Raw genomic sequence first — 25,768 nt, 5'->3', positions numbered from 1 at the left:
CTGTTTCTTTTCCGGACAATCCACTGATATATAACTACACTGGATTGGATATAAGCGCGGTGCCGTGAGGGCAATTGAACGGTAGCCATTTTGCAGGGATTCTTGTCACTTCAGATAAATACCTATGTATATATATGTATATAAGACATCCGTTTCCGGTGACGTTGTTTACAGTAGGTAAATAGACCAGTGCAATAATGTTTTTAATTTTTAGAGGTTCGGGTTTAAGAATCAGGGGAGTGTTCGTGAATAGGTAAGAGAGAATAGGTAAGAGTTAAAGTGTAATAAATGAAAGAGGATGGAGGAATAGAATCGAATTGTATTTTTGGGGTATGAAGTAGAGGTGGTAGTTAGGAGGTTAGGTTGCGGCGCGGTAGTGAGGGGTGGAGAGGTGAAGGGGGCAGGTGAGAGAACGACGGTAGTGCCAGGGGGCGAGTGAAAGTAACTCGGGCGGTGAGTAGATGGGTAAAGTCGGAACGGCGGTGGATAAGGTAGGTAGTAAGTGTAGATAGTAGAGTATGTCGTATGGTAAAGAGGTAGATCAGGTGGGAAAATTTAAATTGCAAAGTGTAGGGATAGTTAGAGCGGCTAGCACAAGTGATATAAGTGAAGCGGCGGCAAGAGGTAAGAGGAAGGAGAGAGAGGTAGAGGGGGAAGTGAAAGTAGCGGGAGACCTAGAAGAGAAAGAGGTTTTTAAAAGAAGTAAGATTGTGGTGAGGTCGCTAGAGGAAAAGGAGAAAATGGAAGGAATTTTGAGGAATCTAGAGGAGATAGATGGTAGGATAAAAGAGGAATGTGGAAAGGTAGGAAATAGGGTGGACATACTAAGAGAAGACGGAAAGAGAGAAAGAGATGAGTTCAAAAGGATCTGGGAGAAGGAGAACAAAGTGTTGAGGGATAGATTAGAAAAGATGAAAAAAGGCTGGAAAAGTTAGAAATTGACGCAGTAGAAAAAAGCAGGGAAAATGGAGATGGTGTTAAGATAGGGGTGGAGGGGATGGATGAAGAGACTGAAAAAAGAATTAGGAAATTACAACTAGGAACGGAAAAGAAGGAGAGGGAGGAGAGAAGGAAGAATGTTAGAGTTAAAGGAGTGGAAATGAAAACGGGGGTAAGGTGGGAAAATGAAATTGAAAGGATGTGGGAAAAAATAGGAGTTGTAGGGGGTAAAAAAAGTATGAGAAAAATAGGGACGGTAAATAGAGAAGGGAGAGGAATGGTTTTAATTGAGTTGGAGGGACTAGAGAAGAAAAGAGAGGTGATGTTGTCGAAAAACAGGTCAAGAAGGGAAAAGGTAAGAATTGAGGACAACCTGACGAGAGAGGAAAGGGGAGAAGGGTAAAGGTAGGTTATATGAAGATGTGGGTAGATGAGAAATGAGGTTGTGGGATGAAGCAGAAGGAGATTGGAGAGTACAGCAGGGAAATGAATAAGGGGGGAAAAGAAGAAAAAGGGGACGGGAAAGGATAGGAAAGAGAGAGATGAAGGGGAGTATGAGAGTAAGAGAAAATATAGGATAGGTTTTTGGAATGTGGCGGGGTTGAGGAACAAGAGAAAAGACTTTTGAGAAGGGTTGAAAGATTGGGATGTTGCAATATTAGTGGAGACATGGGTGGGTAAGAAGAAATAGGAGGAGATAAGAAAGAATTGGAAAAGAAGTTTCAAATGGGATATACAGGAAGCGATTATACCAAAAGGGAAGGGAAAGGCAAAGGGAGGTACAGTACTAGGGGTGAAGGAGGATATTAAAGTAGGCAAAAGAGGAAAGTGGGATATTGACGGATAAGTGGAAAGAGAAGTTAAACTAGGGAAAGAATGGTGGTGGGTAGGAGGGGTATATGTAAATGAGGATTTGGAGAGAAAAAGAAGTTAATGAGAGGATGGATGGAGGAAGTTAATAAGGATAGATAAGTGATAAAAGGGGAAGATTTTACTGCTAGGACAAGGACAGAAGGAGGGATAGAATATAATGAACAGGACGAAGGGGGTAGAAAGTCGAAAGATAAAGTAGTGAATAAGGCAGGTAAAGAGTTATTTAAGTTCATCAATGGAACAGGGTGGGCAATAGCGAATGGGTGTGTGAGGCGGGATGAAGAAGGGGAATGGACATTTGTAGGGGGGAGGGGATGTTTAGTTATAGATCTGGTATTGATTGATGAAAGAATTAAATAAAGTATAGTGGAGTTGAGAGTAGAGGAAAGGATTGAATCGGATCATATGCCAGTTGTAGTTGGGGTAGTCAGGGGGTCTAAAAGTTGGAGGAGCAAGGCAGGAAGATGAAGGAGTATAGGAAGAGTAGTGTGGTCGGAGGAGGGGGCACAGAAATGTGAGGAGGAATTTAGAAAGGGGGTTAGACGAGAGGGAAGTGTAGAGGTGGAGTGGGAAAGTCTAAAGGAGAGGGTGAGAAAGGCTGTCGGGGAAACGGAGAAGGTAAGAGTGAGGAGCAAACAGGCATCAGGATGGTGGGATGAAGAGTGTAGGGAAGGAAAAAAAAGTCCGAGAGAGTCCTTGCAGAAGTTTAGAGACGAGGAAATAGATAGGAAGGTGTACTGTGAGGAAAAGAGGAAATATAGTAGACTGTGTGAAGGAAAAAAGAAAAAGGAAAGAGAAAAATGGGAAACTTGCGTAGTAAGACTAAGGACAGAAGGACAAATCTGGGGGGGTGGTAAACGAAGGGAGAAAGAAAAGGAAGGGGATAAATAAAAACATAAGGATGGAGGAATGGGATTTACATTGTAGAGAAGTTTTGGGAGGTGTGAGAGAAAGGAGAAGTAGAGAAGGTAATAGTGGAGAGGAGGAGTCAGTGGAAGAGGAGAAGGGGGATATTACTTTACGGGAGGTCGAAGAAATCGTGAAAAAGTTCAAAGATAATGAAGGGGCGATGGGGGAGGATGGGATCCCTAATGAAGCTTGAAAGTATGGGGGTGCAGAATTGACAATGGAGTTGTGGGGAGTGTACCAGAGGGTATGAAGAGGAGAAGGGTGGCCAGAGGACTGAAAAGACGGGATGGTGGTACCAATAGTGAAAAAAGGGGAAGAGAAAAGTGTAGAAGAATATAGAGGAGTTACGTTAACACAGACGGCGTATAAAATATATGTGGGAATACTGGAAAAAAAGTTAAAGGAAGAGGTTGAGAGTAAAAAGTTATTGCCGGAAAATCAGGCGGGATTTAGAGCAGGAAGGGGAACGATAGATAAAATATATGTGCTAAATTATCTGATAAATAGGAAAATTGCTAAAAATAAAGGGAAAATGATAATGATGTATGTGGATTTCAAGGCGGCTTTTGACTCGGTCCACCGCGGTAAATTAGTGGAAGACATGAGGAAGAGAGGGGTGAGGGACGGATTGGTAAGAAGATGCGAGGAGGTGCTAAAAGAAACGTGGGGAAGGGTCAGAGTGGGGAAAGAGGCGGGGAAAAATTTTGGACGGAAAAGGGAGTAAAGCAGGGCTGTCCACTGAGTCCCTTGTTATTCGTACTGTTTCTAGCGGAGTTGGAGGACGAACTAGAGAAAGGGAGGTGGGGTGGAATAGATTTATCGCAGTGGGCGGGGGGGGGGGGGGGGGGGGGAAGAAGGTATATGCATTGGCGTACGCAGATGACATGGCGTTGTTGGCAAAGCATGAGGATGATATGAGGTGGAGGTGGAGAGAAGATGAGAGATGGGTGCAATGAGAGGAGAGGATTTAGTAAAAGTGGAAAGAAGGAGGCAGGAGGAAGAGCGATGGGAAAGAAGTGTAGGTTCGAGAAGCAACAAGGAATGTAAGTTTGTTAAGGGAAAGGGAGTGCCAGGATATCTTAAAAAAGGGTGGAGTGAAGAAAGGTGGGGAAGGATAGCAAAAAATAGACTAGGAGATGAACTGAAGGGATATAGGTATTGGGAGAATAGAGAAAATAAGTTGTGCGGTATATGTGGGATGGAGGAGGAGACATGGGAACATGCGTGGGAAGGATTCTCGAGGCTAGTCATTGAAAGAGGCTGGCAAGAGATGAGAGGGGAAGATTTGGGGGAGAAGGGACAAGGAGAAAGATGGATGAAAATAATAGAGAAGTTAAGAGGGGGTCTGGGAGAAAAAGCAGATTAATAGGGAAAGTAGAAAAGTGTAGCGGTAACGGAGGTCCTTGGCTGGAGTGTGAAAGATGCAGGTGTGAGTGAATAGATAGCGGTTTTTTATTTTTATTTATTTTTTTATTTTTTTTCCCGCTGTGAGGGTGTGAGAATCTGAGTGTGAGAGAGTGAAGAGGGAGAATGGAAGAGAAAGAGGAAGCAAAAGAAGGGGAAAAAAATGTAAAACAAAATTGTAAATAGTTTGTAAGTATAGAGTATACGTGTAGTAGTAGGTTAAGAGTGGTTATGTAAGCGGAACGCGGGTCCGCAGATGTACCCCTTAAATTATGGGAGCAAATAAACATCTTATTATTATTATATATGTATATAATCAAAGTCACGTGAGCGCGGACAGTTAGCAGTAATTTCAATTGTTGTGAAGATGGAAAATTATAGTGACAATTATTGACACAACAATGGGTAGATGCCTTTCTTGTAATACAAAAAAAAAGATTGTGGATGATCATTTTACAAGTGAGTATACAACGCTGAAGCGTTCTGCAAATGAGAAGTTGTAGAGGTTACATCAAAATACGAATTATATTTATATTTAACGAGTATTATAGCGTACGAATCGTGTAAGTGAAAATTCACTATATTTAAATTATAAACCGACTTATTATAAATGAAATTGAAACTTCAGGTATTATTGACTCTGTGACTAAATTATAATTTTTCGATATGATCTAATTCAAAACGTTTTTTACATGTCTTCAGCTCCACTTTGATGATCAATGGATGGTGATTCCCTAACGGTTGAATTGGTGTTATACAAATTTTTGAATAATCCATATGGAACGCAGCCCACCATAGGATAAAGGATAATGGACGGTAACTTCACAGAATTGAAGACGTCTTTTGAACATCACGAAAAATTACGCTTAAATACAAATTTTCACCATATTAGTAAATGACCTTTTCCATCATATAATTGTAAATAATAATTTACTTTCGAGGAGAGGGGTGAGGGAAGGGCTAAGGGTAAGGATAGAGGAAATTTACAAGGAAACAAAGAGTCGAGTGAGGAGCGGGGGAAAGGTAGGAGAGGCGTTCTGGACAGCGAGGGGGGTAAGGCAGGGATGTCCGCTCAGTCCGCATGTGTTCAACCTGCTGCTGGCGGACTTAGAAGAGGAAATGGGGAGAGGGAGAAGGGTTGGGGGGGTGGAGTTAGCCGGCGGCAGGGTATGCACGTTAGCTTATGCGGATGATATAGTGTTACTAGCGGAAAGTGAAGAGGAAATGGAGGTAATGATTAGGAAGTTAGAAAGGTATATGGATAGGAAAAGGCTGACGGTAAATGTAGGGAAATCAAAGATTATGAGATTTAGGGAAGGAGGCGGTAGAAGGAAAAACATAGATTGGAGATGGAAAGGGAAAAAGATAGAGGAGGTGAAAGAGTTCAGCTATCTAGGGTATAGAGTAAAGTGCAATGGGGGACAGGAAGCACAGGTGAAAGAGAGAGTACGGAAGGCAGGGGTAGTAATGAGGCAGGTATGGGGAATAGGAAAAAGAAGGTTTGGGAGGGATTGGGAAAAAAGGATTTGGTTATTTGACAGGCTAGTATGGACGGTAATAGAGTATGCATCGGAGATATGGGGGTGGAGGGAGTGGAGGGCGGTCGAGGCGGTACAGGATAGATTTTTGAGATGGACATTAGGAGTGGATGGGAGAACACCGGGATATCTAGTAAGGGAGGAACTACAGAGGGAGAAGCTAAGGATTAGGGCAGGGAGAAGGGCATGGAATTTTGAAAGGAAGCTGGAGAGAGGGGAGGGTAGCGAGTTAGCTAGGAGATGCTGGGAAGAGATAAGGGACAAGGCAGAAGCTGGGAGGCAGGGATCAAGGTGGGAAAGAGAAAGGGGAAGTTTCTTTGCGGAAAGGGGAACAGAGAGTAGAGAGGTAGTCGCGAGAAGGGAGAGGGGCGAGATGGAGTTTAGGGAAATAGAGGAGAGAGAGAGGGAAGAACAGAGAAAAGAGAGGTGGGAGAAAATAAGGGAATCGAGGTACAACAGATGGTACAGGCTAGTGAAAGGAGAAGGGATACCAGGATATCTGGGAAAGGGATGGGGAGAAAGCAGGTGGATAAGGGTGGCAAGATTTAGATTAGGAAGCGAGATGAAGGAGGCAAGGTACTGGGAAGAAGAGGAAAAGAGAAGGTGCAGGGTGTGCGGGGGGAGGAGGAAACATGGGAGCACGTATGGGAAAGGTGCGTAGGCTGGGGTAGAAGGGAGGAAAGCTGGCAGGAGGTGGTGAGGGAGATGTTAGGTGAGGAGGGGGTGGGAGAAGTCTGGATGAGAGAACTGGAAAGGATCAGGGATGTACAAGAGAATGGAAGAGTGAGAGATGAATGGGAAATGGAAGTCGATTAGGATAAGGACGATTTAGGAAATAGAATAAGGTAAAATAGGATAAGGTTAAGTAAAGATAAGGATAAAAAATAAGAAAAGGATAAGAGGGAAAGTAAGGGAATGGCAAGGCAATGGTACAGGGCACAGGCAATTAGAAATTAAGTAAGGATAAGGTAGGAAGTAAGAATAGGGTAAGAATAGGTTAAGAAAACATGTAAAAAATATTGTAAAGGAAGAGGAAAAGGGAAGTCCTTGTAACCCCAAGGGGAGCAATAAATATTACATACATACATACATAATTTACTTTCGAAGAAATGATTTGTTCTTCATTTAACGTATCAAACATTATTTTACACGTCGAAAACTTGTTTTTGTGTGACGAATATGTCGTCGGATCTAAATAGTTTATATTACGCAATTCAAATCTGGCGCACTTCTTGTGACAACTTTCCCTACAAGGTAGCGCAAATTCAGCTATTCAATTGGATTCACGAGCTTAGACGTACCGTATGCGGTAATATTCAATCCAGTGTAGTTATATATCAGTGAAATAAACTAATCGGTTTGAATTTGAGTGAGCTATCTCTCTCGGCTTAACCCCCACCACCGCAGCAAGCCTTCCAGTTATATTAGAGTTCAGTGAAACGTACTTTATGATATATTTGTATTCAGCTACTCTCGTAAATTCCAGAGTTTCAGTTGTTTCTCGAATATTACAGAACGATCGCATTATATTATCTCATCTACAGTAGACTGTATAGTTGCACGTTCTCGAGCTGTAGGAGCGTAAAATTCTCGGAAAAACGCAACTGTACAGCGCCCATTCCTATAGCTCACCGACTCCGCCTCTCGACCAATCGCGTGTACATGGCTCGGACGCGCGGAATTCAAACACATAAACTTTCGCGCACAAAAAATGAATATGTTTTTCTTCAAATTTGGTAAAGTTTGTATGTACGTACCGACTTGAAGATGGAGTAAATTGAAGATCTATTGCAGATATTTCACAAAAATAGAGATCTATATGAGACACAAGTAACGATAAAAAAGTATTTTATCGCTAAAATGTTAAACCAAAATCTGTAAGTACTAATCCAATTTTTATTCTGACAATTCTTTTTCTTTAATTTTCAAAATCTTCGTAGTGTAAGATTGTTTTTTTATTTATCTTAAATATTAAGCTTTTCCGTTATAACTTTGTTTTGCAGTCTTCTCAAAACTGCCATATCAGATTTTGAAATGATTCCGTTTTGTTCAAAAAAATCGATGGAACAATTCGCTCCTAACTCGGCATCTTTTGGAGTCACAGAAGCATTGTCAATGACGTTACCCTTAGCCTCTAAAAATATCAATTAAAGGCATATTCAATAATTCATCTAATACTCGTATCAATCGTACTAATTATTATAAACATTTTTATCAGGACAAATTCGAGGTATCATATTTCTATAAAAGTATATTTCTCACCTACAGAATCATGGTCAATATTGTTATTTCGATCGCGAATGGTTGATATGATTTCTTCGATTGAAGGCTCCACCAAAAGTAAATTATCACCGATACTTAGCCAATTTTCAGTTATTTCTGTGGCTGCTGACTCGTAATCAGTTACTCGCCGAAGAATGCGTAAAATTGATTCTGTATTCACTTCTGATGAGGATTCTGTACTGGTAGTAGATGATTTCTCTGGCAATAGTGTCTTCCGGCACATGGATATCGTGACAGGTGAGACTTCGTCCCATGCTTCGCTCACCCAAAAACATTTTTCATATTGAGAGATTTCAAGTGGGTTGAAAACTGAACAATTATTCTCTTGGCTATTCGAAGTGGATGATAAGAGTAAGCATCTGTATTTCTTTTTTATTACTATAATTCCCTGATCCATTGGTGCTAAAAAATCCGACGTAAATTTCTCGGCCGATGTAGTGCCTGCAGAAAGTTTTCCATCGACTGAAAGTTGTCGAATCTGGAAAGTTGATTTCCACCCACTTAGCCAGCCATCACTTGCATAAAATTTGTCTGTATCTCCAACCTGGGCGTTGAACTCAACGGCTGTTGCCGTAACACACAATATTCACAAGTCGTCTAATATATTTATATTTCAACTACATTATATTAACATTACTGTACTATTCTTGAAACGAACGTGATATCTGTCAGCAAGATGAAATAAAAATCCACCGACAAGGGAAGAATATCGGATAACTGGACATAGAAATACAAACGCGAGAAACTTCCTAAAACTTTTTTACACACTTTCTATAAAAACAGAAAATATATCGGTTCATGAACAAAACAATAATGATACTTACCTTTTAAAATGGGACCAAAAACTGGAAATCATGTAGCCCTCATTTTCTTCATTAGGAGTTGATTGATTTGATTGTTTTTTTGGCCACTTACTACAACACTCTTTAATCTCAGGTCGATTTTTAAGCTATTTCCTTAGCGTGGACGGATCCAGTTGGTATTTAAGTGCAATAGCTGATATAGAACGGCCTTCCACGTTTTTGATTAAATTTAATTTTTCTTGTACCGTCAGATGAGTAGACTTTCTTTTATGACCACACTTGCCAGTATTCCTATTGCCCGTTTTCTCATTAGCTAGTTCAACAGCCTCTATAGCTCAGGTCATAGGCTTCTAGATGATCTTAACTTCATATAATGATTCACTAATTCACAAACACTATCGTAAAACCAAGAATTAGGTATTCGAATTTCAGATATCTAGTATGTGCGATTAAATCGGACATGTACGAACACGTGAGATGGTTCTAACTGTAGTGTAGTGGGGGTCGTGTGGGTAAGCGCGGTAGTGGGAGAGCGCTCGCTGACTAGTGAGAGTCGGTGTGAGGGAAATGTGCAACTATACAAGGTGCAACTATACAGAGTCTACCGCATTGTGCAACTTTGCAGCAACAAGGTCCATTCAGCGTTAGTATTACGAAGTGCACGAAGCCATGTCGAAAAACCATGTTGCAGCTGTATGACAGGCAGGTTGCTCTTGGATATTGAGTTCCAATATGGCCCGTCGATGCAAATGCCATGCCATTGCCACATCGCATTAATTTTGACATGTGGACTGATCCTGTAGAATGTTACCCCGGTAGGTTTAGTAAATAACGGTTTACTCGGTATTTCTGAAACTGATAGCGCAGCGATTAACCTTCACTTTCTTACACTGGGAGTAGCATTTTTTCTTGACAAATTTTAGTGTTTTTTCGAAAAAATGATAACAAATAACCGCTAGACAACTCGTCAACGTTAGTGCAAGTCTCGTCGATAGGGACAAATTTGGCTACTCGCGGTGTTATTCGTACTCGCGTCCGGTTGCTATATTGTCTGAATCAATTCTTCTAGGAATACATTTCCTGGCCTTAGTATCGAATCAAATAAAAACGTTTTTGGATATTCTTGTTTCGCATTGCGTGAAAAATTTTGCTGACTGCGGCATTTTCACATTAGTACTATATATTATAGCCTTCGGATCACGTGAGAAAAAAATAGTTAAATTTTACTCACTAGGAGAGTAAGGAGGCTCGAGGTAGCGAATCGGGTTGTTCTTGCACGTGGTGAAAGGTGAAAGCCCCTGATTTAGCGTGGTTTTTTGTTTTTAATCCAATGAGTTGCTAAGATCTCACGATTTGAAATTTTTTGGCGGGTTTCGGCTCGCGCTTATAAGTACGTGCAATACGGTGGTTCAGAAATGGGTCTTTTTTTATACTTCGCTTTTCTCCAGGATTCACGCACTTTTTCACTAAAAAATAGCTCAAGCGAAAGGGCTCGCGAAAGTTTTTTACTACTGCCGCAACGACGTTGAAATTTCGAAAAAAGGGTATTAATGAGAATTTCAAAATTGAGATATCCTGAAATACTTCGGTGGTTATGGTCCGAATGACGTTACAAAAGTCTTTGTAAAACTTAAGATCGGTGTATTTTTTTTAATACTGCGGAATTTGTGTTGAAATTCGAAAAAAATTAATTTTCCTAATTTTTTAATATTAAAAGATTTCGCAATTCTTTTGATAATAATTTGATGAGGTAGTAATTAATAGTGGCTCACATTCCTCCTGTTTCATTTTAGCTCTTGTTCACCATAAAGCAACAATAGAAATCAAAAACGGTGACATATTCTAATATTTGACAGTTAGAAAAATTAGTCTTTACGAATTTAAAAAAAATGTCACTAAAAAAATCGCATCTATGTCAAGTTTTACAAAAACTTTCGTTTCGTCATACAAAACGTAGCCCCCGAATTTTGAACTTGTCGATAGTAGCCTCTTTTCGAAAATTCGACGTTATTGAGGCAGTAGTCAAATTTGTTTGACTGCCTAGCTCTTTCGCGTGAGCGAGTTTTTTTACCGTTTCTGAAACGCCCTACTCCACATACTCTAAGCACGAGCCGAAACCTGCCCGAGAATGCAAAAATTTCAAACCGCAATATATCAGCAACCAAGACCTATTGGATTAAAAATAAAAAACCATATTAAATTGGGGGTTTTCACCTTTCACCACGTGCAAGTACAAACCGATTGACGACATCGAGTCTCCCTAATCTCTTTGTAAGTTGATAAGGAGTAACTATAGCACCTTCTTAAAAGATAAAACTTGATGAGAAATTAAAGGAAAATTTTGCAGGCAGATCGTTCACAGTCAAGTGAGATGCCGGATTCACTGATATGTGTTACAAAAAATGACAAAATTAATCTCTTAATGTATAAATTATAGACGGAAATTAATGTAGGTCGCAATGCAGCTTAATTGCTAAGTCAAACCTCATATGTCCAAACAGGACTAATTTCCATTGCTCTGAATTTTTTAAGGTTAAAAATTTCAAAGTTTAATGCTTATACGTGCAAAGAGTTAAAATTTCGGCTTGTGATGACTCTCAAAAAATTACAAATTATGATTTAAAGGATATTATATGAAGTTGATTGTAGGTGGTTTCTTACCTTGCCCAGAAGATCTGCTGCATTGAAAGCGGCCATCAAAATCACCGGCATCCACGATTCAAACTTGCAGGATATAATTTCTGAAACTATTCCTGGGTAGAGGCAGAGCGTGACAAAGTAAGCAACTCCTATGCTTGTCATGTATGGAAAGATTAATTTTGCAACTTCTAGTCGTGCCAATAGACCTCCTAAAAGATTTATAAATTGTGCCCATTACAATGATGATAAATATCAGAACAAAAAACATTATTTGAGATGTGTGTCAAGTAGAGCAGAAAGCACTAGCAATTGTTGTAAACTCATTCATTTATGATGGGTATTGTGAAAACAGGACGGTGTATTGGAAACTTGTCTATTTGATTTAATGTATTAACTGATGATCATCCATTCTAGTTTTAGGACACGCGTATGCTGGCCATAATTAATTCACTATTGAGCAAAGAGCTTAAGATCTACAGACAGTTGATTTCTGAATTTCAGAGATTCCACCGCTGTCAGCGAACCGGAGCTGCAATTCGAGTATCCGTAACAACGATTTGACTTACATTTCCTAAAAATATAATACGGTGTGATTTTTTACTAGCCCACAGTAAACATGCCTTTCCTGAATTAGACCTTGGTGCTGTAACTCGAGAGTTTCCGGTGGAAAGGGGAACGGCCATTTCTACCTAGATCTACCACGAAGGTATATCATTATATGGTTCATTATGGCATTGGCTAGCACTTACTCTTAATTCCAGACCATGGCCTGTTGTTTCGGGTTCCGCAGGTTCCGCGGGCACGAACGACGATATCTTCAACCTTGTAGGTTGGACCAGCACTGTTGGAAGGATTTCCAGATGGTGCGCCGGGCTCGTAGACCGGGTTGCTGAATGAAAAGGCTGAATACTGTCCTGTAGATATGTGAACGATGTACGGTGTAAATTAGAATGCATTTGAATGCAAGTTAAAATAGAGTTGCACTTAAGCCTTTGCGGCATTATATAAGACACTTTTTTTGAATCGGGTATTCAAGACTTCCATTCAATTTTTGAGATACGCTATCATTATTTTTTGCATAATTGGATTTTTAAGATATCGAGTGTATACATTGTATAGTATAAAGTACAAATACGTACAAATAATAAGTACAAATAAATAAAGTGTTGAGAATTGCCTGTTTTTATAGAATAAATGTAATTGTGGGAAGGTTATGGAGACTAAAAAAGTGGAACTTGGTAATCTTAGGTTTTTGTGGTTACTACGAACGAATCTGATGTACAAATTTCAAAATTAAAGATCGCATATCCAATATGGCGAATTGAAAATATAAAAATTGATCCTATTCGCTTGAAATTTGTTACTCGGGGATTTCAGGATCGTATTTGATGAGCGAAGAAACACCTAAGTGTGCATTTTCAAGCCATTGCGATTACTTTTACATTTTCAGTCCACCGTATTAGATCCACGATTTTTAATTTAGAAAATTCCTCAGATGTGACTCCGTTTTTGAAATCAGTGACCTCGAGAATCCTTGTATACCCCGTTTCAAAGAATTTGACTGCAAGGAAATAATGACGCTTCAAAGGGTTAAAGTACTAATAAAAATAATTCAATAAAATTTACGGTGGCATTTTTAACAGAATGAAACTTCATTTCATGTTTTAAAGAAGAACGCACCGAAATAAAATTGATCATTTATAATTCCACAAGGTAAATGAAGCTGTAAATAATAAAAAATGGTTTTAGATTGGCACTTTTCGAAAAAGTGCTCCAGATTTCAAATGGGCAATTTTTTAATTTCGCGAGATTTGAATTCTTTCTCTTATTTTTTAAACGATAAATCCATGAATTTTCATAAAGCCAGAAATAAAAATCTCTAGGAAAAATTAATAAAAACGAAATCGTTCCCTGTCACTTGCGCGTTAAATAAGGGGTTGAAATTCAGTAAAAATATGGAGCACATTTTGTTAAGGCTCGGCTGCTGGTGATGTTCAAGGTCAATCTGAAGATAAGGTATTCTTGACCTTTTTCTTAAAGCTAGTTTCGAATAATTTTGTTGCATAAAAAAACTGGAGCTGATGAGAGCAAGCATTTAGAATTAAAAAATGCTGTTACATCTTCCATTAGGCCTTGTACTAGAAATTTTTCAATCAGAACCGACTATTATGCCTTACTCTGCTAATATTTCCAAAAGGTATTTCACTGATTATTATTTATTTGAAATAGTTGAATAATAAAGTACCGGTTTTCGAAAAGCTTACATCGCGATGAGACGTCATCATTTTCACTGTATATTAGTTAGTTCATCACACGAAGTGATATCATTTTATGAAATACTTATTATACTGTGCACGAACCGTTACTCGCAGCATCGACATTTTCGGCGGCAGCAGAGTCGGTAGCCAGGGGGCTGGTTTGGAGTTTCAGAACGCCATACTGACCTTTCGATGGATCTCCGACGTGGTCCAAAGGATCCATCTGCCGCAAAAAACAGAGTTCGTACAGCCAGTTGCATCTGCTGAGGGTACGGATTGCCGTGTAAGTGTTGTAAAAGAATAATTTGTCGCGTTTAATTACAAATTTGTTGAAACAAAATTCGGGAAGTCAACATATTATTTCTTTATAGCAGTTCTGACAAAGAACTTATTGTTAGTTTGGACTCCTAAGAATTTCATTTGAAATCGATAAAACATCTTATGAAATTCTAGAAGATCTTGTGAGGATTTTTCGATACACCTACTTCGGATCATTTCTCGTTAAGTTTCTTCTTGAGATTTCTTAGTTGACAGGACGAAATACGTCAGAGACAGGAGAACTCTGAAAAGTTCCCTAAAATATCATATCATGAATAGTGATGAAATGATCGTGAAACTTCTGAAATCAGTGGACGCGTAAAACGTGGCGTACAGCCGAACCATCTACCGACCATTAACATACAGCCTTTAACATAAACTAAACGTGAAAATAACAAATGACACAGAATTAACGTAGGAAAATATTCCAAATTTTTTTTTGATTCTTGCATGAATAACACCAGGAAATGTATTCCTGCATAAGTCGTAATTAAATTACAGGAATAGATTTCTTGGCATTATTGTTGCGTGAAACAAACCTTGTTTCGGATATTTGTAGTCTGCAGTTTTTTTTTTCATCAGTGATGCGTAAACGTGCAGGGTAATAGTTAAAGTGATTAAAATTTTACTCGGTCAGTAAAAATTCACAATAGCAACCTCTTAAACGTGAATGTGACACAGCCGTAGACTGCAATGTTCATCGAAGAGTTGACCGAAGCAGATATGAGTTGAGAGATCACCAATGCTCTTAAGAACCCGGTCCACGAAATTACGTACCCGCGTGGAACAATATGAATAGAATAGTAGCACGACATTATCCTACCGTGGGTACCGGTCGGTACAAAGAATATCGATAGAGATATCGATTTTAAAATGTGATGCGTGATATATATGTGCTACCATAGCGTAGCATTCCCTTTGGGGAAACAATTACCCAAATCCAAATTTTTTATGTGTTTACATCCTGACACACTATGGCAGCACATTGCATCATGCATCACATTTTAAAATCGATATCTCTGTTGATATTCTGTGTACCGACGGGCTCGCAGGTTTCGGATAATCTCTGATCGATGACGTTCAAGCAACCAGCTGAATAGGCATTTTAAGCTTACCGTCACTACGTGAGCGCTTCACTAATGAAAGTACTGACGTTACCGATCTGATTAACATTGACTTTGAAGGTCTCGAGTGTGTATCAACTTTTGTGTATGCGTGCCTGCCTGCATGCGTGTATCCAATATCCTGATGATTGTACAGCAAAGTTCTCAATATCCTGAGAATGAATTGACAGATTTTGACGATCGGTCTCAATTGAGGCAGCTTTTCTTAGCTCAGAACTGAATCAAATTTGGATTTCATTAGTCGAGTTATTCGAATAATAAAATTATATCCTGAGAATAGATTAACGAGTTATTTGAATAACAAAATTTAAAAAACAAAAGATCTAATTTTCATTTTCGAGTTTTTTATGGGTTCAAAACGGAAACGAGTGGGAAATTCTTATTGTTAGTCTGGCCCATCTGGATTAGCTAATTTAATCTTTTTTTCGTTGAAGGGTTAACAGAACATATTTGTCTCTAACCCTGGTAGTGTCAAGTGGAGTAGACTATTTTTTATTTTTGGCTGATTTCCCACATATATACGATAGATTTGATTTAACAAATGATTAAAACTCATGCTAGAGTCCTTGAAATTCTTTAAGAAAAAAGGCTCGACAAAAATCAACTCGGACGATGTAGACAATCTGATGTATAAAATCGAACGAATTAAACTAACAGTAGTATAATGTATCTCCTATTGAAGGATAAATCGCGACTGCCAAAATATTTTAAATTCGCTCTAGCTCCTTTTTTAGTTTCTTCTGATTCATGTGCATTCCCCTCTGTTTTGGTGTATAACGAAAGTGATTCTTACGGCATGTTATATTATCATTGAATTATTCCTAATGAATTCTAGATGAGGGTTCCTTGAGTTCCAGCGTGAATTCACAAAATATTGACCAGGCCGGTCTCTTTAATAATCAGGGATATTCATTGATAATGCGATTAATACCTGATTTACGTAAAATTCTTTATTTACTCACCAAACCAACGTCCTCCGCGGGCTCTAAGGTTATTCTGTACCTTTCTTGGCACAGTGTGATATAAAACTGGACGAAATCCGTCTGCCGCACAACCTGATGTAGCACAAAGCACATCACTATTGTCAGGATGGATAAGACAAAGAACATTGATGTGTTACCACGTTCGTCGTTGACCAAGGATTTCGTTATTATACGGTTAGTTGACACCCAGAAACCAGCAGCGCCTAGGTAAAACGAAGTTCACTTACGTCATTGTGATCATATTCAACACAGTCTACCAAGCAACCATTCCGAAATATTCCGAGTCGTTTTAATGACTGTGTTTTAATGGTAAATATTGTAAACATAAAGAAAATAGAAACACTTGGGGATGAACGTGAGATCCGATGACTTGAATGACAGTCGTTTGTGACAACGATAATTGTGAGTAAATTGTATCAACAACAAGTAACGACAAATCTATTTCAATAGTAGTGATTTGTTTTACTTACTTTCTCCAGCCATGACGGCTTGAGTATACCGACTTGGGAGCATCGAAGTATAACCGTAGAAACTCGACTGTTGAACTAAAAGAAAAATAAGATCGTTCTTAACATGGTTTCGTAGAAACTCGATTGCTGAAGTAAAAGGAAAATAAGATCGTATTTAACACGGTTCCCAATTCAGTATTTCAGAGATGTATTGTTACTCTCGTTTAGTCGAGAAATTTTTTACGCAGAAAATAATAACACAAACGCAGACCTTGCAGAAGATTATTGCAATTAAAATGTACACAAAAACTTGATTTCCAGGAGCAAAAGACCCTTTTGGGCTGAATTTTCTCGAATTTCTTCCAATAATGTCAATGCTTATAGGTATATTTACAGAACGTGAGCACAGGTATCTGATTCCTTGCTTGGGATATTTCCGCTTACCTGTACAACCCAAAGACACGACAGCGACGGCAACCAAGTTGATAGTGTATGATGCTTTAACGCCGAATAGTTCCCACCAGATTTCACAAATAACGACAAAGTTCAATGTCACAAAAGACACTAGGTACCCTGTTATTCCAATTTATAACGTTAAAAGTTATCGAAAACAATATTATTCATGAATAAAAATAAGATGAAGAACAGTGAATCTCAGAATTCTCTCCGATCTCGGCAGAATTCTGAATTTCAGATTCGTAGTGTTACGTGTTTAATATATTATGGAATATTTGCATAATGCTGAAGTGCACATACATACCAAAGGTTATCCTGGTGTTCAGAGACAAAGTTTCAACCAATACGTTGTTTGCAAACACCGCGAAAAAGGCCATCGTTATATAAACCAATGACATGTCAAAAATGATTGTAGTTCCAGGATATCGCGCTTGAAAATAATCGACAGCGATCACAAAGCTGAAACAGAAGATTCACCCATTAAACCAATTCATTAGCTAACCATTGCAGGTATGTTTTGACAAAAATAAACCGTCTTTGACATGAGCTCTGCGGTATGCATTGCATGTATACATCAGGCGGGGCTCCAGAGACTTATAGGTATAACATGCGAGGATGTGTTAATTTTACGAAAATTGCAACATGGCGATTACTGTGGCGATAATGAGACTTTGATCAAGGAATGAGGATGCACGGAAATCCTAAACATTTTATTTTGCTATGACATATCAAATAAATAAATGATGAGTTACCTGTTGTACGGCAATAAGAATCCCGCACCTGCCAATACCAGGGCAAGATACACAAAGTTGCACTTGTCGACCGGAGGTGACAAATGAGCGAAACCATTTGTGAACTTGAATTCGTTCATACCGCGAGCTTTGCCCAGCTGAACGTATCCTCTGCTTAAATTTTCATCCATATTGTGTAGAATTGGTGAATGAAAGTAGCGTGCGTTTCAACACATCCCTGAATAAACTGCGACAAGTTTGCTCAGTTGTTTTAATATGAAGTTTAGATACAATCTTCACAAGTTTCACTTGATAAGCAGTTTATTTCTTAATTATCTCACATAATACGTAATCTTAGTTAAGATTCTCTTGTGATATACGTCCGCCGTATTTCTGGCTGAATTATTTCCTGATCCACCCAGGCGCATGCTTCGGGAATAAGGGCATTGATTTCTGCGCATTTTATACCGCGCGCTGAATGCTGCGCGAGGCGCGCTGTGTCTTCTCAACGGCAAATCCCAGATTAGCCTATTGGAAGCATTGGTTGCCATTTTTTATTCATTGGTTCATTATTCCTACCGCTGAAAACAGCGTGAACCAATTTATCTGCAGTGTCCATACCACCAGGAGAATCTTCTAAACTTTTTCTACTATTGGTTGTTTCAGTATACCGATCGTATTACTCTGTCGTTATAACATTTAAAATCGATCGAAACATTCGCGGTTCCATTTTCTGTACCGACGGTGCGTGGTATTCCAGTTATTTCGACTGTAGGTAAGACCTGCAATTGACCTTATCAATAGTTCAAAATGGTTTTAGATGTAATCGACGAAGTGGGATTTCGAATTTCAGTTTTGACAGGTGTTCCTTTGAAGGAAAAGAATGTTAACGGCCTCAGAGATATTCATGAAACTTTGAAACCTTAGCAATCATTAGTCGATATTGAAATGCGTTGCTTTGCTACTTATGTGATAATATTGGTTCTACGATCAATAGTAACGAAATTTTGTTAGCAATTACGGCTCAAGTGAAGTTAGAAATTTTTCATCGATAATCTTTGGGTTAAACTTCAAATGGGATTTTAGTGCTGTGGGTTGATTCGCCTAAATTTTTGATTCATCCATTCTTGAACGAGGCATTTCGACTGAAAATTTATTCCCAGCAAAGCTGTTTCAGATTGTATGGTTCAGAAATAGTTCTCTGATATTTTCTGATTTATAGTTAAATTTTGTTTTAGAATTTTGCGTTGAAGTGGATGCGATATTTGAGTATTCCAATTCAGTTCTGCATTGGATTTTCCTTGAATCGCTGTACTCGGGTACTTCAATTGACGAGTAGATTTCGGCAGACATTTAGTGATCCAAGTTCAAAAACAAACGAACAGGAGTTCGATACAGCCTGAAAATTTTGAATTATGATAAAACTACAAACCTTTTACTGTAGGGGCACCTTGAGTATTCGCCATTTATGCCGTGCTAACGAAATAATTACGGTTGGTTGTTTTAACGGTTATAATAAAAAGACTGCGATGTTGTAATATATTTATTACGATTGAATGTTTCTCTATCAATTGTTTATAATCTACAAGGTATACAGTTTTTCTATGCATCTATATCCATGTATAAGAATTATGTACATTGTGCAATTAGTTGTTTCATTCTGGGTACGAAAGTGCCAATGCATTTCAAACATCAAGAGTACGACTATAACTAACTCTATCATGAGTAACCTAGGTCTCATTATTTCTATAATGATAATAATAATGATAGAAATAATGAGACCCAGGATAATGACGTATATGATTATATAATGAAGTTGATGACCATAATGATGCATAGTTGCGTATGTGCTATATAATAGTACGATATAATATGATGGTATGGTAGCTAACAATATGGTAGTATAGCAGTGGCTGTGGCGGCAACAATCGTGTCTTATTTTACGAGTAGGTATTATTAACGACTGGATTGATAATCATTATTTTTGTCGAATTTTTTTAATAGAAATTCCTTATTAATGCAAATAGCTACGTAGAGAGCAGAGATTTGTCGGCGAAACTGAAATTTGTTTGACTTGCAGCAAAATATGACGAATCGAATTTTTTTTTCACGTTCAAAATATTCTACTTCATTCTGACAGAAAAAAACACGATTCATTTTATTAAACTACAAAACACCTAATGTAGGTAATGCTTTTTTTAAAACTAAATATGGTGGATAAATTTAACAAATCCTTTCGCTGTGTGTAATATTGAATGAAAAACGTGTCGAAACATGAGGAAAAAACGTGGAATAAAGAACAACCAGATAATCGTCGGATTCCGGCTTTCACACTTCATAAACTGGTAACCGCATAGAAAAAATTTGTCAGCACGGCTGCAGCTGCTTTTACAATAACGGCTCTAGCATCGATTTTTTCGAGTAGAGTTAAGTTAAGCATAAAACTGACGCAGGTACGCGTCGGGCAGGGTTGGGCATGTAAGGGAGGAAGAGGCCGCACCGACAGGGGCTCGTTGTCAGTACGGTGAGGTGCCTACCTAGTCCACCCCTACCCGAGAGCGTCCTTGCTGGAACGTATTTATGTACATACTACCTATATCTCTACGTAACGTGTACATGTATCTGGGGCATTCCGTAATATTTCGATCAAGATTCTACGTCAGTGTCTCAGATTGGTTTTATAATTTTTTGTATAAAAGTACATGCTGAAACACGCAATATCAGCTTTTTTCAGAATTTACCGTCCCAGCATATCTGAAGTATGATTTAAAAGCTTTAAAAAAACAGCTTTCTAAAATCTGAAAAAATTCAGAAAATAAAAAAAATTTCATAACTTCAAAATCTAAATAAGAAAAATGAGAAAAAAAAATGTCATTATTAAATTGCATTTTTGACATAAGAATGAACACAAAAGCTTATTATAAAATAAAAAGAAATAAAATTATAAAATGAGCTTTTATGTTCATCCCATGTCAAAAATGCAATCCAATGATAATGATTGGAAAAAAAAAATTTCTTATTTATCTTTTGAAGTTATGAAATCTCCATCTCCTAATAGGTGTATTTATAAAATTTTTCTGAATTTTTTCAGATTTTAGATAGTGGGTTTTTTTTCAGTCTCTAAATCATACTTTAGATATGCTGGGTCGGAAAATTAAAAAAAAAAGTGCAATTGTATTTTTTGTCATATATTTTCATACAAAAAATTATACTGCCAATCTGAGACGTCGATGTAGAATCTTGATCGAGATGTCATGGAATGCCCCATGTGGGTGTGTGTGTGTGTGTGTGTGTGTGTGTGTTTATGTACAGATACATAGCTTGTGGGTAGCTAAACGTGCAGGATATTGCTTGTTCAGTGGTCACTTTCCTTGTGGTACTTTGTTCTAGGCTCATGCACACCGCAGGATAATTGTCTACACCGGCAGTTTTCTGTGAAACTCCTCGCTCAACCACAGCAGGTGGGCGATCAAAGCTACATTTCAAACATGTCGGAATACAAAATGTAGTTTCCATTGCCTATCTGCTGATATTGATCGACGAGATTCATAAGAATCTTCCGGTATATACGTATATATACATATAAGTGTACACATTAGAGTGATCCTTAAAAAGGATATTTTTGAATTTTGACCGGCTCACGCTCCAAATCGGTTCCAATTAATTCCAAAATAATCCCCTCATTTTTTGAATTTTTTATCTTAATTCTAGCCCGTGCATGCAAGAGGGTAGATTTCCCCTTTCAGGTACACATTGAATGTACTGAACAGATTTCGATCAAATTTGGTGTGGGGGGTTTCTGGGGTCGTTGATTACGAATCTGAACTCGAAATTTCAAAATTCAAAATAACGGATCCAATCCTCAAAAGTCAGACCAGAATCCCAAAAGTCACTTGGTGTAGCCATATTGGCTCCACCATTTTGAATTTTGTAAGTTCAAGTTCAGATTCGTAATCAGTGACCCCAGAAACCTCCTACACAAAATTTAATGGAAATCTGTGCGGTAGATCAATGTGCCCCGAAAGCGTTAAATGGGGAAATCCACCCTCTTGCATGCACGGGTTAGAGTTGAGATGAAAATCTGAAAAAATTACGAATTTATTTTTGAATTGTTACAAGCCGATTCGGAGGGTGAAACGATAAAAATTAAAAAATGACCTTTCTAAGAACCACCTTAATACACAACACGGCTACAATCAACGCACACTTGCTTGTTACAGATAGCTGTAGCCCAAAGCAGATTTTGTAAGATAGGTATCTGATACGCACAGAAATAATCGGGGCGATAAAGTTTCGTGCGACGAAGAATGGATTGTGATTTTTTCCATTCGAGGTAATTTCAATAAAGTACTCAAAAGTGAATCATTAAAGTATTACACGTACGTATGTTTGTTTAAATGAAATGGTGGCTGCTGTGATTAGTTTTTATCAGTACTTTTCGCTGTTAAGGATTGGCTAGGGAATAAATTGCATCGGTCTTTAATCGTGTAATCCATGAAAAACTGACACCAGAGTACCGACTCTGTAAAAAATGATTGAAGAAAAGTGATCGTTGAATTCTATCACAGTGATAGTAAAAGTTTCGTGAACTGACGCATATTGCGGGTTTTAAACATACATTGCAAAGTACCAGAACTAGAACTCGGTACCTTATTCTTTATAGTACTTCATGTACGCTTGTAGTTATACATATGTACGTATCGTGCGTGTGTACATGAATAGAATTAGTACGCAACACTCAATTAATCACTTTGTGTCTTTCGCTGTGCATTCCACGTAAGTCGTAGATCTGCAGATTACAACGTAATTACAGCCCATTGTGGTAAGTATTGCCCTAACGTCTAATACAAGCTAGTAATAATTTTTAAATTTCCATTTTCCACTTAAAGCTGTACTCCTATTGATTGATCTTAAGTATCATATTATAACAATAGGTCACAGGTACTCTAAATTATTTGCGTACAAACAAGTGCCAATAATGCGTGCTCGGGATTTCTTGCGCATGTTCATACGTGGATATTTATCGATTTTCAACTATGAACGAGTGGATATTCACACATATACATTATTTACACAGTCTGATAGGCAAAATTAGCACTAATTCGCAATAATATATGTACAGAACGGCAGATTTTGTACTGGTACTATGTGTGTCGGACACTGTTAAGTAATTTATATTTCGTACCAATTTCTAATTTCCTTATAAACGTAAATTATTGTCCAGGCCTATACATACTACGTAATATACCTACAATATGTATATAAATATGAATGCAAATACCCATACATACATAGATATAATTCGGACTAAAATGTGGCAACAGAAACACAAGATGTCCGACAGAGTTTAGCACTGTGATTAATTTTTTTTTTTACCTAAGTGCCCCTACCAGGGGCAGTCGAAGTAAGTAAAGTTATTACAGGCTGAATCCATCTCAAATGATGCAGGCCAGCTCAGGTCATGTTCCAGAATTGCTCGTAACTGCAGTATGTTCTTCCTTGGTCAAAATAAGCGGACACCTATGCATTATTGTTACCCAAATAAATTCTTCACGCCCGATACCGATTTTTTAAGATTATACGGTCAACAGGGCTGGATTAACCATGTCGCATGTTGGTGCCACTAGACATTGCAATTTTCGGGGCCCCTTTAACCTTTTCTAACTTCCTAAAATACATTTTTTCTCTGATTAGTCGGCGTTAAAAGCGCCGCGAAAAAATCGAATATCATTCCATAATAATTTGAAATATGACGACGTAATATAAAATAAAAGCAATAACATTGTTATTGAGGATACAAATCTTTAAATTAAATTTTCACTCGATGAAACATTTTCAAATTTTTTTTTCTCGGTGTGCGGGGCTCCTAGACAGTTGCCTAAACTATTTTATGGATAATCCGACCTTGACGATGAATATAAGTTGTTTCTGATATTTTTTTGGCCAAATTTTTGGATTTTGCTATTTGTTTGGACGAAGTGTAAAATTCTATGTATTCCAAAACAAGAGTTTTGAGAAAATGAAAATTGTGGAATTGGCTTTCATTTTATGGAAATTAAACGTTAAATATAAGGAAATCCCATATTTACCTTATAGTCTTAAAAAATTACTATCGGGCGTGAAAAATATATTTGGGTAATAATAAAATATACATGTCCACTTGATTTGTGCGAGGAAGAACATTCTTCAGTTACGAGCAATTCTGAAATATGACCTCCGCTGGCTTGCATAATTTGAAATAGATTCAGCCTATAAATGTCATAAGGTTTTGATAAACTATCGAGAAAACGGCGATTTGATTCTTTATCTCCGAAATTAAGCGGTGAATGAAACTGCAAAAGCCACGAAATAACCACAGAGGTTGGGGTGCAGTCGAATCACTTGTAGTTTTGATACTATAGATACACTGAACTCGAGTTTATTGGTAAAGATAAACCGAGACCTCGTCAGTCCTTATCGGACCACTATCCAGCCTTTCTTTTACAGACATGTGAAGTTGAAGGGCACTCGTGAAATTGCATTGTTTTCTAATTACCGAATCATCTTACCTTAAGATCTCATTGAACGCGATCCTGAAGTTAACCTGATACGTCACGTGGAATTGTTTATAATTGAAAGTCTAAACGTATCTTGGGTACGCACACTGAAGGTTGGTTAAAATTGCAGTTACAAGCTACGCTATTTACGTTTCAAGTCATGTGAAGATCACCTTTGAGTATTCTGGTAAAAGTCTTTTTGAACTGTTGGTTCGCCAGTGCGTAGCAGAATGGGTTCATGGGGCTGTTAGCGTAGCAGAGAAAGTAGGAAAACATGTAAAGGTGTTCATTGGTACACGGCGGGCTGGCGCAAAACCCTTCCACCAGCGCTAGGATGTGGTAGGGAGTCCAACAAGCGACGAAGGCCCCGAGGATGAAGGAGATTGTCCGAAAAGCTTTCCGAGCTCTGTTTTCGGTCCTCGATTTCTGTCGGCCAATGGTCGGATCTTTCTTCTGCGTCTTAACTTTGAGACGTCTTCCAATAGTCTGGACAAAGTCTCTCTTTGAGCCCGACTCCTTACCATCAGTTTGAAATTCTCGTTTCTTCGATTGCCTTTTAGCCTCTGCACTTGTCGTACCGGAAATTGTTGGTACCGCGCTGCTGGGCGATGAATTCTGAGCTAGTGGTATAAGTCTTGTAGGGTGATCCAAGTACCTCTCAGTCTCACTGTTTGAGGACTCTCGTTGAGAAATTTCGGTTATTACCGTCGTTACTGGCTGCTTCCGAGTATCCTCTGCCTTTACTGTTACCTCTGTATTAACTTTGCTAATAGTTGGCGAAGTCTGCGAGGCAGCGTTGCTTTGATGAGTTATGAACACTCGCGGTGGATGAGTCTGACTCGAAGCATGTGTGACAAGTGGCTGCGAAGATTGGCGTTGCTGGGGAGGATGATTTTGCTGATGGTGGGTCGGAAACTGGTTCACTTCGGCTTGTTGAGCCGTCGCTCTTATCAGGGCAGCTTGCAGGAGACTAGTGTTTGCCGCAGATGTTCCAGAATTTCCTAAGAGCGGAGAAGGTGGAGCCGTCGAAAGAGGGTTGGCCAGACTACATGAGAACGACGACGGTGGACTTTCGTATGAAGGACTTGGAACTATCACTGAACTTTCATCCATGTACCTTAGATCTGCACCATCCAGTCCTGTCAGGACATCGTAGAATGCATTAGCAGGGGCAGGCGTTTGAAAGTTTCTTGGCTTGTCCGATGATGACGAGATTGGAGAACCTTCAGAGGGTAGTGGACTGCTCTGAAACTGTGAAGGTGGTGGAACGATGTTTCCAGGCTCAGTGGGAGATGTCAATTGATCTCCGTGTGTCCGATGCATCCTCTGTGCCGATGGTGTCACTTCGGATGAGTCTTCACTGCAAACTCGACTTTCAGAGCTAGTCATTTGTCGGGGTCGTGTTTCTTTGTATGATGATTGCTCTGGTGTTATTGTGCTGCTTGACTTTTCAGCGTCGATGGGAAGCTGCTCTTGAATCTTGGGCAGCGTCGGAGACTTTTGGATATTGACGCTGCTCTCGAT

The 25,768-nt window shown here is 38.7% G+C and overlaps 2 protein-coding genes across 5 annotated transcripts in view; both read right to left on the bottom strand.

Annotated features, from left to right (window-relative positions):
• LOC107216890 (equilibrative nucleoside transporter 4) overlaps positions 1 to 18,116 on the bottom strand; it is a 38,080-nt gene extending 19,964 nt beyond the window's left edge. For all 4 annotated transcript variants that reach the window (XR_006902557.1, XM_046730132.1, XM_046730133.1 and 1 more), the window contains exons 1-8: positions 17,730 to 18,116; positions 17,282 to 17,436; positions 16,966 to 17,094; positions 16,543 to 16,617; positions 16,052 to 16,275; positions 13,750 to 13,870; positions 12,139 to 12,303; positions 11,411 to 11,598 (exon numbers count right to left, since the gene is read on the bottom strand). Coding sequence is in view for 3 of the 4 variants with exons in the window: in XM_046730132.1 (XP_046586088.1) it covers positions 11,411 to 11,598; positions 12,139 to 12,303; positions 13,750 to 13,870; positions 16,052 to 16,275; positions 16,543 to 16,617; positions 16,966 to 17,094; positions 17,282 to 17,436; positions 17,730 to 17,899 (1,227 nt within the window). In the remaining variant the exon portion in view is untranslated. The remainder of the gene's footprint in view (positions 1 to 11,410; positions 11,599 to 12,138; positions 12,304 to 13,749; positions 13,871 to 16,051; positions 16,276 to 16,542; positions 16,618 to 16,965; positions 17,095 to 17,281; positions 17,437 to 17,729) is intronic.
• Positions 18,117 to 20,614: 2,498 nt separating this feature from the next.
• LOC107216879 (muscarinic acetylcholine receptor gar-2) overlaps positions 20,615 to 25,768 on the bottom strand; it is a 173,283-nt gene continuing 168,129 nt past the window's right edge. The window contains exon 6 of the mRNA XM_046730136.1: positions 20,615 to 25,762. Within this exon, the coding sequence (XP_046586092.1) occupies positions 24,398 to 25,762 (1,365 nt within the window). The 3' untranslated portion in view covers positions 20,615 to 24,397. The remainder of the gene's footprint in view (positions 25,763 to 25,768) is intronic.

The sequence above is a fragment of the Neodiprion lecontei genome, chromosome 2, assembly GCF_021901455.1.
Source record: "Neodiprion lecontei isolate iyNeoLeco1 chromosome 2, iyNeoLeco1.1, whole genome shotgun sequence".
NCBI lineage: Eukaryota > Metazoa > Arthropoda > Insecta > Hymenoptera > Diprionidae > Neodiprion > Neodiprion lecontei.
Note: the sequence above shows the minus strand (reverse complement) of the source record. Positions and strands in the feature narration are given on the sequence as shown.